General features: G+C 39.8%; 1 protein-coding gene and 1 long non-coding RNA gene across 2 annotated transcripts in view; both read left to right on the top strand.

The window, feature by feature from the left end:
- The first annotated feature begins 6459 nt into the window (after positions 1–6459).
- LOC309343608 lies at positions 6460–7751 on the top strand. Its single transcript, XR_014157354.1, has 3 exons — positions 6460–6609; positions 7502–7519; positions 7638–7751. It is a non-coding gene; the product is annotated as an uncharacterized lncRNA (long non-coding RNA).
- A 924-nt stretch (positions 7752–8675) lies between these two features.
- LOC309344255 (vitellogenin-1-like) overlaps positions 8676–18398 on the top strand; it is a gene marked incomplete at its 5' end in the record, with an annotated part of 32311 nt that continues 22588 nt past the window's right edge. The window contains 9 exons of the mRNA XM_081866505.1: positions 8676–8792; positions 9267–9518; positions 11909–12070; positions 13129–13289; positions 14327–14474; positions 14603–14763; positions 14877–15042; positions 16480–16605; positions 17876–18085. Of these exons, the coding sequence (XP_081722631.1) occupies positions 8676–8792; positions 9267–9518; positions 11909–12070; positions 13129–13289; positions 14327–14474; positions 14603–14763; positions 14877–15042; positions 16480–16605; positions 17876–18085 (1503 nt within the window). The remainder of the gene's footprint in view (positions 8793–9266; positions 9519–11908; positions 12071–13128; positions 13290–14326; positions 14475–14602; positions 14764–14876; positions 15043–16479; positions 16606–17875; positions 18086–18398) is intronic.

Here is an 18398-nt window from a genome sequence, read left to right as displayed (position 1 = left end):
GAGGGGTTACCATGGTAGTGGGGTGACTTCTTACTTTTCCACTGCCTTTATTTTAAGATTTAGAATCTACCAGTTATGTTGATAGACCTGGCATTGTGAGTAATAGGGCAGAGCTATGGTCACTGCTAGGGTCCATCCTTCCTACAATGCCTCTGTAAAGGGCACTAGTGTGTCCATTCAATTCCATTTCTTTGTCCATTATACCATTTTATATCCTACCCTTTCAGTCAGGTTCCTAGGGTAAGTTACTACAAGATTTGAAATTAGGAGACAGTTTTTAATACTAAAAAAGAACATCTGCCAAAATTCCTCTATAGCAAATGGTTCCACTTCCAGGCACCTGGGGATGGAAAGATCTGTCTGTTCTTTCAATTTATCTTATTTCTTCTTTTTCTTTTTTCAGCATTAATATTTTTATTAAAAGTTTTTCATGATTCAATAAGATATAGAAAACTAATGTAAATTAAAAAAAACACAGAAAAAACAACAAGAAAAAAAATAGAATGCAGAGTCCTCTCTTAAATGTACCGTATTTTTCGTTCTATAGGGTGCACTGGCCCATAGGACGCACCTCATTTGGGGGGGGGGGAATGAATAAAAAAAATTTTTCCCCAGCCGCGGCTGCAGCCCCAAGCCTTGCGCACACCTGCCCGGAGGGTGCCCCGTGCTTCGGGCTGCAGGCTGCCGCCCCAAGCCTTGCGCGCCCGGCGGGACCTCCCGCCAGGCGCGCGAGGCTTGCGGACACCTGCCCGAAGTAGGGGGCGCCCTACGGAGTGCGCCCCGTGCTTCGGGCTGCAGGCTGCTGCCCGCAAGCCTTGTGAGCCCGCAGGAACTCCCACCGGACTTGTAAGGCTTGGGGATAGCTTCCTGAAGCCTGGAGAGCTAGAGGCATCGGTGCGCACCAAGCCCTCTCACTCTCCAGGCTTCAGCGAAAGCCTGCATTCGCCCCACAGGACGCACACACATTTCCCCTTCATTTTTGGAGAGGGAAAAGTGTCCTATGGGGCGAAAAATACAATAGTTCTTAATCCTTACCACCCACAGAAAGTAGTAAGGCCTTTCCTGCTCTTGGCTGGTATCTTTCCTTTCTCCTCCCACTCTCTCTCTAGGAGACCAATATTTCCCTGCCTTCTACCCAGGGCCCCTCCTTCAACAATCTACCACCCCCACACAATTTCCAATCTTAAATTCAGTTCCCCGCATTCCTGCAGCAATTTATGAATTTTTTTAATGCTCTAGAAAATTCATCAACTTTTTTTTGTGGATTTCTCCAAATAAACACATTTGTGTATGCAATTTTGATTAAGGTACACATTTCTGCAAACAATGTTTCCTGATATAATGTATTTTGTATGTTATTTTCTTGGATATATTCAGTGTCATGCACATTTTATCCCAAAACATGATTTTTTGTAAACATTGGTTTTGTTGGAGAATTGAATCACAAAATTCATATAAGCGCAAATTTTAAGATGTCTGTGTTTTTGTTCTCACATTGTTTTGGAAAGTGCAAATTTGATAAATTTGGCTTTGATTGCAAACATAATCTAATTCCTCCCCCATTCATACTCTGCACTTTCTTTTCTAGTATGCTTTGTGTACTGTTTAATCCAACCTGAATGATGGCTGCCTTTTAGGATAATGTCAAATCAGAGATGTTTGTTGAACTCTTGTCCTAACTTGTCCACTCCCTTTCTTTAGCACAGGTCTGTGCCGTCTTGGCAGTTTATATGTTGAGACACAATGTATTTTAATTTATTTATTGAAGGCTTTTTTAAAAAAGAGAGAAACAAACATGAGTAAACATATCATAAAACTATTGCATAAATGTAACGTATTCTTTCCTTATCTGTTAAAATATAGCATTGTAGCATATTCATGCTATCCTTATTTTACAATATATATTTAAAACTAAACTCTGCCTTCAGTTCCTTTTGATTTTCATATGTTTAGATTACTGAGCCTGCAGTCCTAAGTGCACTTACTTGTAGTATGTCTGATTGGACCCAGAAAAGACCTTCACCCTCCAGGTAAATATGCACAGAATCACACTCTGGGTCACTGGATGCCCCTGTTGTTGCTGAAATCCTGGGAGATGGGTTTTCATTGCCTTTAGATTAATGTTAATACCTATTATTTGTACTGGCACAAAAATGAGTGTCGCTGTGCACATTTTATCAGTGGAGTCTCAGTGACCTGGTACTTTGTGATACAAAGTGACATATTTCTTTTTATTTAAAACATGGTTATACTGCCTGATAATATTTTTAAATATTAAGCTTAATTCTCTTGGCCCTCACTCATGCCTTACTGCATTTAGGCACTGGTTGAGCATGTCTGCAGTGTCAACCAAGGACAACGTGACGCACATCTGGGTGTCATCAACACACTGGTGACACTTCACCTGAATCCTTAGATACCCTTTCTCAGAATCTTTATATATGAATGAGCATGTGGAATAAGCTGCATCCTTGTGAGACCCCCTGCAAAGGCAGAAGTCCCCCAGTGCAACTCTTTAAAGTGACCCTGTCAGTAGGAGCAGAACCAGTCTAGCATCATGCTATGAACTCCTAACTCACAGAGCCAATCCCGAAGGATACAGTGGTCCCTGGTATCAAAAGCTGCTAAGAGGTCAAGGAGAATCAGAAGTGTCACACTTCCCCTGTCTCTCTCCTAGTCGAGACCATCTATCAGGATGGTCGAAGTTGCTTTGGTACCAAAACCAGGTACCTACAATAAGATTAAAATTGGTCTCAATAATCCATCTCATCCCACAGAGTCTGGAGGAAGATGGCCAGCATCCACCTGAGCACCTTAATAAAAAAGGGGATATTTGTGATTGGCAACGCTTGTTGCAATCACCTGGTTCAAAGGAGGCCTTTTTTCATGAGCAAGAATGATGGGTGAGAATTTAATTGATACACTATCCTTTCCAGAAAGATTTAGATCCATCTAAATTTCACCAGAAAATGATCTAGGAATGGGGACATTCCTACCTCCACAACTACTAACAACTCCTTGTTCAGCACCAGGGCTACCATATGGCCTGCTTTGTGTGTCAGAATGATATGCTGGCATAGCCCCATGGCTATCATGATGATTCCTCTTCAGTTTATTGGCCCCCATACAGTCCATTGCTGACTCCAGACCTTGCTGACTGTCCAACACCTTCACAGCATCTCCTGATTCAGATGGAATGGAGAGATGGGAGTGCATGCTCTCAACATACTGATGACACTGTACTCCAAACCTCTGAATGAGAGCTCCCAGTGGTTTCATATAGATGTTAAACTGCATAGGAGACAGCCCAAAAGCCATGTAGCTGAGCAACAATCTCCTAATACTATTTTCTGGTAGCAATCCTGCAGGTAGGAGCAGAACCACTGGAATACAGTAGCTCCAACTCCACCTGCTTCAGAAGAACCCCATGGTCAAAACCACTGGAAGGTCGAGGAGAACCAACAGGGTAGGATTCCCCATCTGTCTCCTAATAAAGGGAGAAAGAATCTTAGAGGCTTCAGGGAAGGCTACGTAGCACACAATGGTCTGCCCACTCCTCATCTCTCAGTACCTGCTGCCTGAGGTGCTGCTTCACATTGCCTCATGATAGAGCCTATCCTACTCCACAAAAGCAGTGAGATTAGAATTTTCTAAACCCTGGGAACAGTGAATGAAAAACAGACAATATTTTAACCCTTCTTTAGAAACAGGATAAATAAACTCTCAGTGCTTAACTATCTGCATCCATGCAAGCATTTTGGCTTTTTTGTTTGGGAGTTATTTTCCTAATCCCTGCTTTGTTGTTTGGCATTATATGAACACTATGAAAATGGTCTCACTGCACCATAATTTAACAATGTGAATATAAAACATGGAGACTTCAGGGCTCTTGGTGGCAATCCAGCAACAGATAATAAGACTCCTGTTACGAGAGAAGAATATGCTATGGAAGGACAACAATAGTAGAAGGGATCATTCTCATCAGGTTTATTCATGTTTCATTTATGGAGAAAGCACTTTGTAAATCCAAATCATCCACCTCTATTGCACCACAACCCTCATAAGCATACACAGGCATCATGTATTATTTTACTCTCACCTTCATGTATTGAAATTATGGGCAATTATGTTCACATATTGGGTGCATTGCAGGTGAGCTGTTTTTTAAACAGTAGCACCGTGAAGTTCTTCATTCTTTCTTTGATAAATTCACGAGCAACCATGCTTCACTTTTGTCCTCCAAGCGTTTTTTAAAAAAATAAATTGTGAATTACTTATGCATTATCATTATAATAGTTCCTTGACTGAGCAGTTCTATACTTATTATTACATGATGGGATATATAGCCCTGCTGCAGGGTTGGAGAAGCCGCCATATCCAGTGGAGAAGCCACCATATCTGAGAACATTCCAAAATGGTGGGTAAATGACAAGATGCACAGTCCCTGAAAACTCTGCCAGTGCCCACCAATCAGGGACTGTGCTGACAGTGAAACCTCAGACAGAAGCAGCCAATGGGCTCATTACAGTAAGGACATCTTCCCTTACACATAACATGCAAGACAATGCTAAACCTCCATCAGTCCCAGTGGTACATCCAGGAACAACTTCTCAACTGCAAGTCCCCAGGCATACTGATAGACATGGGTTCAAATCCCCTCGTGCTACTCACAAGGATGGTTTTCAAGGCACTTAACAGAGCCCCCAACTCCATGTGCAAGGCACACACAGCCCTCCAAGGACAAGGGTTCAAGTCCTACCCAGGGAGGAACTCTCCTCTGACAAGCAGCCAAAGGGTGCGGCAAGAACATGGGAAGAGAAGCATTGCATTAACAATGCCATAGGACATGGAGTTGGTAGGCGCTCACATTTTGCATATCTTGGTGTGGGGAGAATCATGTCGGGAGCAAAATAGAGGGAGTGCCTGGAGCTCCAAGCCACACTGTGAACACCACACAGAGCAGTACTCAATCGCAGTAGCAGAGAGGAATGAGACACATCATCGGACATTTGTCTATCCCTATCCCCATCCCCAATTGAAGGGATGCTTGTCACCATAAATCTAAGAGGGATATCACAGTCAGCTACTTTTAGATCAGCAAACTTTTTCAGCAGGGGGCCGGTCCACTATCCCTCAGACCTTGTGGGGGGCCGGACTATATTTTTTGGGGGGGAGAGGATGAACGAATTCCTATGCCCCACAAATAACCCAGAAATGCGTTTTAAATAAAAGCACACATTCTACTCATGTAAAAACACACTGATTCCCAGACCATCCGCGGGCTGGATTTGGAAGGTGATTGGGCTGGATCCGGCCCCGGGGCCTTAGTTTGCCTACACATGTTTTATTTTATTTTTTTTAAATCATTTTTATTAATTTTCCAATAAAAAACAGCCAATTAATATATCCAATCATAATCCAATTAAAATAAAAAAACTAAAATAAAAAAGACCAAATTATAATCCAAATTATAATTATTGATTTTTAGATGCTTCCCAAAGTTTTACTCCATGTTTTCGCATCTTCCCCTCGTGTTCTTTATACTACCTTCCTTCACTGTCCACTCATTCACCTCCAGCAACGAGGCACTCTAGTAGCTCCATCTTTGAACAATCCGTGCAATTTTCATGCTTTCAGAGCATAGCTGTTGCGAAGCAGAATGGCACTCTTGATAATACACTGCAAATGTGCTTCCTTTTTATTTTGCATAGCTGACTGGTTCACACGCTCAGCAGAATTCAGGTGAACTTGCACGGCAATAACCGCCTTCATTATTCCTGTAGATAGGTGACACAACTCTGAGTAAATGTAATAATATCATTATAGAGGAGAAGCTCAAGTTCAGACTCAAGGGCTTCAGAAACCTAGTGGGCTTCCATTCATATTCTAAATCAATCAGCAGCTGGAGAAACTTTCTTCTTTCTCTGCTTCTCAGCTCAATAAGCAGCTGTTAGGTATAAGGCATCTTCCTATGTAATGAATAATAACTCTCTGAATTATTTGAAGTTCTTAACTTCTGACATATACATAAAGCATCCACACACACACACACACACACCAGTATTACACTTTATTTAAGTTACTGAACTTTAAACCTGGCGTGTGTAGGTACAGGAATAATATTTTTAATCATAATCATAATCATAAATTTCTTATGCCCTGGCTATCTTACTAGGCTGCCTAAGCTTCTCTGGGCATCTTCCAAGGAACATATTTGATGATATGCACTAACATCAGTCTAGCAAAACAGATAGCTTTGAACTCACCCCTCTCCTTTTTTAAGTTTAGATGTGACTGTTTTTATTAAATCTGTACCATTTTATTTCCCATAACTATAATTTATTAGAATTTTGCTTTCTTCGTTTACATCAAACATATATTTGAGCAAAGTCCTGCCATGGTTTTGTAATATTTGTTTCTGACCCAAGCAGTGTTTGTTTGCTTGGTCAATCAATAATGTACCCAAAATGCTGGTTCATCAAAAAAGATGTCCAAGATAATCATGTGACCGAATATCCCTCACTATAAAAGTGGCAGCAACCCATTCAGCTGTACCTTCCTCATCCATGATGAAGGCCTTAATTCTAGCACTGGCATTGACCCTTGTGGGTAAGTATATATAGGTACTATCTATCAGAAATGCTGGGGGAAAGTGTTATAGAAATTTCAAATGTAAAACAGTACAGTGGTACGTGGGTTTACAGACACTTCAGGTTACAGATTCCGCTAACCCATAAATAGTACCTCAAGTTAAGTACTTTGCTTCTGGATAAGAACAGAAATCACACGATGATGGCGCAGTGGCAGCAGGAGGCCCCATTAGCTAAAGTAGTTTCAGGTTAAGAACGGACCTCCAGAACGAATTAAGTTCTTAACCTGAGGTACCACTGTACCGTGCTTGTTTCATAGCTTTCTATTATAGCAAATAATGGGATGTGGTTCATTTTGGCTCATTCCAACTCAGACCCATTGAAATCAGTGGGTGGTATTCAGTTAAGTCTGTCTCAGAGCAGACCTATTAAAATCAATGGATAAAATGTATTTTTCCGAGTATAAGACACCCCTGTGTATAAGACGCCCCCTATTTTGGGGGTCTCCAAATTAAGAAAATGGGAGGAAATTGCCCCATGTATAAGGTGCCCCCCCTTTTGTTAACATAATTTTTAAAGAAAAAAAACCTAGTCTTATACACGGAAAAGTACAGTACCTTAGTCACATCCACTAATTTCAATGTGTCTGCTCTTCTCTGAGTATGACTGAGTGTGAACTTAAAATTCTTATCAGTAAATGGAAAATACCTAAAAGGTTTGCATGAATAAAACAACATTTAAAAAAAACAAACCTATTTTTGGGCACAATTTGTAAGATGCTCAACTGTAAATAAAACCTCTAAGCAGTTTACAAAGATTTCATGCCTATGTATTCCCCAAAAAACATGAAGTACAAATATTCATGGAACAAATGCATTTTCTCTGTTTTAACTTTATTTTTTATCTTTCAGGTTGTCAGCAACAAAAACGTAAGTATCTAAAAAAGAAGTACGCAATTTTGAAAACTGTTTGGCAGTTTTAGAAATATTTGACGTGATATTTTTCACATGTTGCCTATAATATTTCTTTGGATTTCCCTCCCTCCAGAAACTGAAGGTGATGTTGCCACATATGCAGTCGAATTTCAAAATACAATCAGACTCCCAGGAAAAGGTGCAGGAAGCTCTGGACTGAAATTAAAATGTAAAATTGCCATCGGCCAAATTGCACCAGACCGTAAAGTCCTACAGGTAAGGGAACTTTTTCAGTCTTGAAAGTTAACTTTCTCTGTGAGTTTTTAAAGTTGAGGGGGAAATAATTCAATTTTGTCATGCAACTTGCATAGACTTTACCTAACAGTATTATTATTTATGCGATGAGCGAAATTCCTTTTCGCACATTACCAGGCAATTCTCAGTCAGCTCAAGCCAAACTCAGGCTTGAAGGATTTATTCTGCTTAGTAGTCAAAAAGACAATAGGATGTAATTTCAGATGCACAATAATTTTATTGTGGCATCAATTCAATTGTTCTCAAACTGTGATGCCTTGAAAATTATTTAATCAAATGGTAGTTGTAACTAATAAAGACTAATGCATTTTCTAACAAAGTGGGATGTCATTGAATATTGACAATTCTTAATTTCATGTGGCTACTTCAGTACCTGCAGAGCGCAAATGATATTCTATGCACCACTCTGCATATTTTGAGCAATCTGGTGACATTTAAATATCTTTTAAAAATAACAAATGCAGCATGAAAACCTTTGCTGCCTTTTCCTACTGAAATTGGGGGGGGGGAGTGAGAAAGGGTTTCCCCATAGGTTTGCAGCAGAACCTGTTGTTCCCTGTCATCCTGTCCTGGTGCCAGACATAACCCTGTTATCCTACCCTAGATTCACTTCAGATCATAGCCTGGCTATACATAGAGAAAGCTTTGTAAACCCTTCTGGGTCAGAAATTATGTGGACTTGCTCTAGGCTGAAGACAAGACATAATACAAGAGTAGGGTTCAAAGTCGTTTCACATATGCAAAGCCCTCCTTCTCAGTAATAATAACAACACACCAGACTTGACCCACTCTGCTAGCTCACTCACTTGCACTGCATCCACTTTCTCCTTCGTTTCTGATGGTGGAAGTTAACATAATGTCTGTAGCAAAGGGTCTAAGACAACGCCATTTCCATTCCAGAGACCTGAATGTCTGTACCATTGCTAACTTTCCCCAGATGGTAGAGATGCAAGAAGCTGCAATAGGAGTGGTGGCAAGTGAGAGAACTAAGGAACAGGAGGAAGCAGCAAGACTGCTTTGGTTAGCTGATCAGCCTGTCAGCCCAGGACAAAACTGGCCTCTTGGCAAAGGGGAAGGATCCTATTATCATACTACATTTGTCTTCACTTGTAGTGTTCTTGAAAACTCTTAAAGGTCAAGTCAGTGAAACTAAAATGGCTTCATTAGCGTCACTTCAGCATTCTTTTAGGCTTCCGACTTCAAATGGCTAGTCTTAGATACAGTAAAAAGATTCTTACACATGTAATAAAGAAGTCCTGTCATTAACATGAATGTGTAGTTTACATGTGGTGAAATAGATGCTAGGCTGAAAACATTTAAGCTCTAATTTGTGTGGTTTTGAGAAGGTGTGGTTTTGAAGACTGCCGTTTAAATAACCTACATGGATTCTAAAGGGAGGTGGAAAATAACACGAAATTTACTCTTTGTGTGTGTTTGTGTGTGACAGCTTCATAGCGTTGAAGTGCTTGAGCTCAATGGCATCCAGCCACAGCAGGACTTCAAGCAGTCATCCAAGCTGACCAAGATGTTTGAGGAAGACTTACCTGGCATAGTTACATTTCGCCACAGGAAAGGCTTTGTTGATGACATCATGGCTTCAGGACACTTCTCAGAATATAAACTTGGAGTCTACAAAGGACTTCTGAACAACCTGCAATATTCCATGAAGCTAGACCAGAAAAGCTACAACTTAAGAGAGGTGAACTTTTAATTTCCGTTGCATTTATAGTACTGTGGCTTTTATTTTCACACTAGGCACTTACAATTATATGCTATTTTTATTCGTATTCTCTCTATTCCTGAGAATTTAAAAGAACTTCACGTACATTTATCAGCAGTCCTTTCAATAGCTGCAAGACTGGCCAGTTTATTTCAATATAATAGTTTACGGGTGGGTGGGGAGCAGCTGTAAATTGAAAGAATGTGTCTTACTTAAGGCTACTTGCTGATTTTGTAGCTCATAGTTGAACCAGCACATCACTGTTGACGTTAACTACATCATATTCCTCCAATACCACAACAAAGTTAATAGACCAATATGGATTATAAATATATAGAAATAAGCAAGAATCAAACTTCTATCTCTAAAATGAGACTCATGCACTTGAATTCAAAGAATGAATTGAGTCAACAGATAAACTTATTAGCTCTGGTTTAGATCATAATGATCAAATGATGTGGTCACTACACACACACACACACACACACACACACCATAATTTCTATTTGCAGTTGCAGATGATCAAATTACCTTTAGAATACCAAATCTCCTACTAAATAAATCTGGCCAAGTTAAAACTGCCTTGGGGATAAGCTTGCGATAGGGTGATGTCAGAACTACACTGTGTTAAATTGTAATTTGGCTCATATTGAAATCCTGACTACAGACTACAGTTAATTTCACTTCCACAGTCCCATATTTACATTAATCAAGCCAATTTTGATTCTGATGTTGATATTTGAAAATGTTTGAAATTATTTTTTGGTATGAAATTTAGAATAGGGTTGCTTTAATTTAGAAAACAAATACTTTAATACAGTAATATTTAATTTAGGAAATTGGTTTGGAAACTGCGACCAATATTCTGTCCCTGTATCACATTGTGCCTAGTTTTATAGCCATCCTATTTTTTCTCCACACTTCTCATTGCCCTAAGTAGGCATCAGACAATGGCATGTGACATCTGTTACCTGACCCTATGTACTGTGGGGAAAAAGTTATTCCTTTTGTCTCTCCTGAATCTCCCATCATTCAGCTTTGCCTCAGATTCTCATATTATAAAAGTGGGAGAACAAATTCTCTCTTTCCATGTCAATGCATAATGGTATACACCTCTTTCATTGCTGCTGTGCCCCCGCCCCCCCAATTGCCTTTTTCTTAACTAAAAAACCCCGAATGTTGTAGCCTTTTTCTCAGAGTAGTTTGATCCAGGTCCTTTGTTATTTTGGTTGCCAGTTTTGAATCCCTTCCATTTAAATCCTTTTGACTTAATGCAGGCAAACCAGGTGATACCAGGGTTAGCTGTACAGTTTTAGAGTTTATTTTTTATTTTGTTGCATGATATCAGCATTAAGTAGCTTAGTATCATTTATATCACCTGATAAACAGTTCGAGGAGGAGTAGGCAATGAGATTTTAATCAAGCCTAATGACTTAAATGACTGTGATCACAGCTTGCCAAGGTGTTCTGTGTGGCCAATGTGATGTCCCTACTTATGGTTATTCACCCACAAGAAGCTTGTTTTGGGAAGGGGCAAGCGTGGGAAATATTTCAAGGGCCAAATGTCACACATTTTGAACTGCATGAAGTGCCGGCATGTTCTTCCAGTGCAAGCTCTTCCCCCATCCTTTCATTTAATGTTGAGTTCCTAGTTTGTGAGACTGATCTGATTTGCAGGGTGCAAATTTGCTCATTAGCTAAAGGCCGAGCATAAGACATATGGAAGGCACTCCAGACTTGAAACGCTTTGAAAAACAGTATTCAAACTTGGTAAAAACTCCGCGCATATACTGATATTGCACTTCTGATGAATACAAAATCATGTCGTGATGTTATAGATCTGAGTGAAACCTGCTAATGTAAGAAAAGAGAGTTAAGGTTCCTCAGTTCTTCAGTGGTGCTTAATTATTGCTGCTTTCATGGCACATATGCTTCTAAGGATTCTAACAGAAGATTGTGTGAGTTGTAGATTAGGTGTAATGGGATTTTTAGGGGCAAAGAGCCAGCCCCGGCTCTGAAATCTCTTGCTTTTGAGGTTTCATTCTGACTGATCAAATTATTTCACCACATTTTTTATTAAAATTTTCAAATTATCCTTCATATACAATAAGCCCTAATTGGAACTGAATAAAGAACTTCCCAGTGGGACACACCATGGCTTCACTGAAGTCCGTCGGGGTTTGCCAGTGATCTTTCAGTAGAAACCTGTGTTGGAATTTTTGACGAGAAATGTGTGTAAGGGGAAGGGGGGAAAGGATATAAGAAAAACTGAGAGGTTCATTAAAGGAGTTAGAGCTAGAGCAATTTCACAAGAAGACCAATATTCTCTCAATGAACCTGCCAATCTGATTTATTTATTCATTTTACAGAATAGTATTTGGGGAAGGTGCAACACAACATACCTTGTTCAAAATGCTGTAAAAGCCGATGAGATCTTCATGACCAAGTCCATGGACTTAAACGACTGTGACAACGCTGCTTTCAAGATCTTTGGTGCGTCGCATGTTACTCCATGTGAAGCCTGTCAACAGGTTAGTATGGGGGTTGTGTGTATATAACTATATCATCTGTGGTCCTCTTCACATCTGCAAGAAGATCCACGATTGGTTGTTCATTTGCAGACAGTTGCATAGATGTTGACCTGTTATGTCATTCATTTGCGAGATTTGCCATTCTGTTCAAGCAGTTTTAACTTGTGCTCACAAGCTTCTAGGTGGATGGGGGTGGGGGCAATGATGTGGTAAAATTGCTGGTACCATATAGTTAGACACACATGGGTTTCCATGTAGAGCAGTCACAATGTTGCATTGCACTGCAACCAAACTATGCAGCTGCTTGCATGTGCCATTTATGCCTGAGTTGGAAAGCATAAACCACAGAGGGAGGCAGTCAAGTTGGCTGCAAAGGTGAAGAGGAGAAAGAGGTCTAGAGGACCCTTGTCAGTGACCCCCCCCCCTTGTTGGGTTCTAGACTCAGATGGCCATGTTACATATATTTTACACCATTTTTTCCTCTCCACCTTTTTTCTTCAAAATGGCTGGTGGGGTGGAGAGCAGAGGGAGAAGGGGTGGGGGGGAGCTCAGAAACAATATTATTTTCTGATAGGACAATCCATTTGTTCTTTTCTTTCTCCTTCTCTCTCTCTCTCCTCCCCAAGCAATCCAATAGAGATCTTTTGGGCATCACGTGCCTGGATAGATTCTGTGGTCTGCTAGCTGCCAAACACAGCTGTAGAGATTGCTAATGTAAAATAATATTGATTGGGTTGTATCCGGTGCTTTTTTCTAGAAAACACATGCCGGTACTCACCATGAAGTTGTTACTATAAGTGTCACACTTATTAACCAAAAAGAGAGAGGTGCCGGCAATACACATCCTTGAACGCACTGGTTGTATCCAAACAAGTTCTCCTCAGATTGGACCAATTGAAATGAATGGGCATAAATTAGCTGTGTGCCCATTATGTTCCATGTGTCTGCTCTGCATGGACCCAGCATTGGGTGCAATCCTACATGTGATGATTTCTGAACTTGCTATGATTATGTTAAAAATTCTAATATATGACTTGCCGCTGCCTGTTTTCATACAGAAAGTCAAACCTTTCCAAGGCTCAGCTACATTCAAGTACAGATTTAGGGATGCACAAAAGGGAGACAATGAGAGAACGATTATGCAGGTCGAAGGTGTGGAAATCCGTGAGTTCGCACCATTCAATGAGCTTAGTGGAGCATCAGGCATCATGGAGGCCAGGTACCGTACCTTTGTATAACTGCTCCCTTTTTACAAATGCTTTTCAATTTATCAATTCGTTAGGCTTGCCATACGTCAGGAAAATTCCTGACATGTACTGGTTTTCGGGTTTTCGCTATTTTTGAGTTAGGTTCCTAAACAAAAAGGTCGACCATTTTGTTGGTTTCCTAATGAAAAATGAAAAAATGGCAACCCTAAATTCATCATGCCAAATTACCTAGTCAAACTCCTTAAGGGTAGTCTCAATATCTACCAGCATTTCATTTCACAAACCTATGGATTTCCCTGGAGTGTCATGGTTAGCTATAAATCTGAAACATATGCACACATATAAAAACCATAACAAAAATAATTTGATTTTAAAAAAGGTATACAGTAATTTAAAGCGTGGAAGCCCAGTGAATAGGAGAATCCTGGAAAATCACAGTGCAGTAGTGAAAAAATCTCTTCAGGCCAAAGTACATGTGATAGCAGTTCATGTTTAAACATGTGCTTAGCTTGCCTGGTTTTATTTTGGAGAAAAAGGAGCCCTGATGCCCCAATCTGGAACAAGCTCCTAATCTGGACTGGGGACGCTGCACTGATTTTCTCCTGAATGTCTTCTTCTTGAGGGGTAGGGGTAGTTCTCTTGTACTTGATATGGCTGCTTCCCTTTTTTAGGACTGTGTTTCATATTAATAAATAAACAAGGGTTTATTTAAAAGAACAGTACACCCATTGAAATGAATATGCAAAAGTTTGTAGAAGTCAGCAGATATGGCTAAGATTGAGTATTACCCATTATGTGTTTAGATTCAGCAAATCTTCATAATCCGAAGGTCAGATCCACCTTCAAGTAAAGAAGCGTTTTAAATTTACATACTATATTTGCTAGTTTAGTCCTGTTCTTTCTGCTGCAAAAGGAAAATTATTATTATTATTATTATTATTATTATTATTATTATTATTATTATTATTATTGCAAAGCCAAGAGACAAAAAACAGCTTTCTGTATTTACTATTTGCTCACTAAATGTCATTGGATCTTTCCACACTAGGCTTAAAATGGTATTCATCGATATGCATGGCCACTTGCCACATGTCCCTTCTGACTTGAAGAGATGGGGCTCACTTACCTACAGGTTTAATTATGAACTTCCTCCTCTTCCTATCCCATTGATAAAGAGCAACAACGTAGAGAGAGAAGTAAGTTTTACAAATGGTAATGCAAATGGAACTTTGCAACATACCAGTGTTGTTTGCCTGAGGCATTAAACAATACCTGACAATGCTCTCTTTTTTATTTTATTTTTTTTTTTAAATCTATCCAACAGATTGAGGAAAGATTGCAGTATTTGGCAGGACACCCAAATGCAAAGTTTCCAAGAGATGGTGCAATTAAATACCTGCAGGCTATCGAACTTGTGCGTGAGATGAACGATACAAAATATTTAGATTCGCTCTTTAGAAAACACGCCAATGAGCCAACACTCAGGTAAGATAACAGAGGAAGTGTGTTATGCTTTTCATGCTTGAAAAGCATAATTGAATAAGATCTAAATTAAAGTGATCAGAGCTCAGACTTGATTGCTGCTTCTTTTCTTGTAGACACCTCATCGTACAACTAGCTGCTGCTGCTGGTACTCCAGATGCACTTAGATTCTTGAAACATAGGTTTGATCAGAGAGAAATCAGCAGGATTGAAGCGACAATGGCATTTGTTACCTTCTTTCATACCTGCACTCCATCTCCAGAAATCCTAGAAACAGCTATGGTAAAATACATCTTGCATTACGGGGTTTTTTGTTTGCTGATGTTGGCTTTCCCTGAATTGATCTTTTTGCGGGGCGGGGGATTTGCAAGAATAAGTGCATGCGACTTTAAGATTTGACAGTTCCTACAACCTAGGCATCTTGAAGACTTCAGACTAGAATTGTTCCATCATTGTATCCTCCAGATGTTGCTGGGCTGTAACTCCCACCAGCCATGCTGGCTAGGACTAATAGGAGCTGGAGTCCATCAACATGGAGGGCACCATGTTGGCTCTTCTTGATCTAAGTTCTTGTTTTCCATGCCTTTGAGCAGCTTTGGCCATGTCCCAAGAGGAGAGAATTCCCATGGGGGCAACAGTTTTTTGAAACACACCAGTTTGGTAATCACCTCAGATATCCATCCTCTCCCCAAGTGCCACAAGCCACTTAAACCCGAACAAATCCTGAATAATAAGTGATATCCAAAGCTACTGATACACAAAGCAGACCCACTGTAGTCAGACAGAAGTAATTTTGGTCCACACGGAGTGGGTCTATTCTAAGTATGATTTCATTGGCTATCCCTCAATATCAAGTAACAGAGCTGTGTAACCACACACATCTGCCAGACAAAAAAACCTATTAATATTTAACTTTAAATTCATAGCGGAGGAAATACAGGCTAGGTCAATATACAAAGGTGTGTGTCAGAGAGTATGAGGCAAATAAAATGTAACCTATATGCATACCGGTTATGTATGGTCCTTTTAAAATGGCAGTTCCTTTGGCAAGCAGGCCAAGATCCTATGGCTATGGCTATTATTGTTGCAGTGCAGATGATTGATAGCTCTGAAGGCCCATCTTATGGGTTCCTCTTAACTCAGGTCTCTGAAATGCTGTGGGCATCAAGGATGCTATTTGTACTTAAGTTAATTTTATTGGGTGTTATCGTCATACCCAGATAGAGCCACTGAAATCACTGGGCAAGTTCATCATGATGAAATGAAGTGCATTTAATGGTTCTACTCTGAGTTTGACTTAGTTGGAGACAACCCATTTAGTCAAGTCTCTGAGAAATTGTTGGCCTCCTGAAGGCTAGTGTTCTTATGGGCTATGAAACTGAGCTGGAGTTCCCCAGTTCAATTTTTACCTCTGCTGTGATGAGCCATTACTTCTCCCTTGGCAAGCCCATTATGTATCAGCCACACATTTATAATATAGGAGGAATAATGCTGTCTTACTTGGATAAACAGTTGTAAAAATTACTGAGATGATATATATTTGAAACTCTTGGAACACTATCAATCACTTTATACACTCCCAGCAATTGTTATGCTTTGGGCTATTTTCTCTCGTTTAGTCTGAAATGCATTCAGACCTGATTTAATTGATGCATATGTTAAAATGAGATGAATAATTTGTTTTCTGTATGTTTCAATGACCAACTTTTCTCTCAATAGGCAATTGTGACAGATGCCCTCAAAGGCCCCAGAAGTTTCTACCGCAGCTTTACCTGCCTTGCCTACGGAACTGTTGTTAAAAAATACTGTTCTTCCTCAGAAACTTGCCCTGACAAATACATCAAGGTATTGTGCCATGTTTCAATGACATTTCATCATTTAAAGAGTAACAATATAAGGTGCTTAAGTTGGCCTATTATTATCAGCCTACAAGTTAAGATGCATGTGTTGAGCACAGTCTTTAGAGGAAATTGCAACACATTGAAAACAATGAGATTTTTTGCTGCTGGTTTCAGTGAGTTCAGGATTACTGCCTTCAATTTGAAATAAAAATAAGGTGGGGGGGAATTATTCTTAGCACTACACTACCATGGTATACTTGTCTCAGTAGTTCTCAGAATCTTTACATGTTATTTGTTTCAAATAATCATATAATACTGTTATTTGTTTCAAATAATCATATAATACTGCTATAAAGTACCTGTAATTATTACTGTAAATTCTTTGAAAATGTTTAAACTGGGTATCATTCACTCCTCACTGAAAGCAATAGCAACACATATCTAGTCATTTGTTCCAGGTTATCTTAACATTAAGCATGGGCAGGTCAGTCTATTTCTGGTCCATGGCAATTCTGCGTGCGTTACTTTCTATGTCCTTTCCATCCTGCTTCCACATTATTATTTGATTAAAAAATAGCCACATAAATAATATTTAAATATTTAATGCATTTTTAAATATGCATTTCATTTTAATGTACGTATTCCAACCTAAAATCGGCATTTTCTAAGTTTTTTCAGCCAAAATTTGTAAAGAAATATTTTGAGAAATGTGATCTCCAAAGGATAATTATGTCCTGATCTTTGTATTAGTCAAGGAGGTGCAGCTTGTTCTGAATGGGCTTGTACTTCCTCTGAAAGTGCTTTTCTTTGGGGGGGGGTTGCTCCTGTATCCATCTTTCTCATTGGTGCAATATTTCTGGCTGTTCCTGCTTTGGGATGGCTTTAATATGGTAGTCCAGGCATTCATAACATCCATATTGAATTACTGCAATGCACTCTGTGAGGTGCTTTATTTAGGTTGGTCCAGAACCTACAGCTAATGCTGAATGCCTCAGAAAGACTATTGAAGGGGATGCCCTATTGAAAGTGCATAAGACCTCCTATTCTGAAAGACCTGCACTGGCTATGCGTATGGTACTTGGCCAAGTTTATTGAGACCTGCAACATAGGAGATGCTGATGGGCAAACCCTGTCAAACCTACTCATGTCTAACTTGAGATCACAGGCTGTTCATAAAGCTGTCCCCAGTATCAATTCAAGATTCAAATCATATCTTTTTTAAGCAACTATTTTGCAACTAATTTTGAAACCACTTCCCCCCCCCAAAAAAACAGCCTTTGAATGATTTTGCAATTAAAGCAAAACGTACATCCGACGTAGATGGACAAATGCTGGTACTGAAGGCCTTAGCAAATGTGGGACATGTCATCATTGAGAAGCCCATCATGAAGACCTTTGCAGCTCTCATTTCTTCTCCTGACTCCCTGCATCCTTGCGCTGCCATCTTATCTCTAAGAGGCCTTGTCGAGAAGTATCCTGCACGGGTAAGAAGGCATGGCATTTTTGTGGGGATCTTGTGGGGTTTTGTCAACAACATTATAGAGCTGTTAGGAATATTTTTTTTTTCCTAATGCTAATTGATCATGGTGATACATTATTTCTCAAAGACCAGTTGCATTAGGTATAGGTAGGGAATAAATGTCCAAGTGAGGGAGGACTCAGCCCCTGTCTGTGTAGATATATATACCATTATGTACAGAATTGAAACTCATGGGGGGGTTTTACAGTGAGAGAGCGGTGTGTGATATATTGCTTTAAACAGCTGAAGCGGCAGATGATGTGCAAGTCACTCACGTT

Source organism: Podarcis erhardii, assembly GCF_964252035.2.
Source record: "Podarcis erhardii genome assembly, chromosome: 6".
Taxonomy (NCBI): domain Eukaryota; kingdom Metazoa; phylum Chordata; class Lepidosauria; order Squamata; family Lacertidae; genus Podarcis; species Podarcis erhardii.
This window is presented reverse-complemented; position numbering and strand designations above follow the sequence as displayed.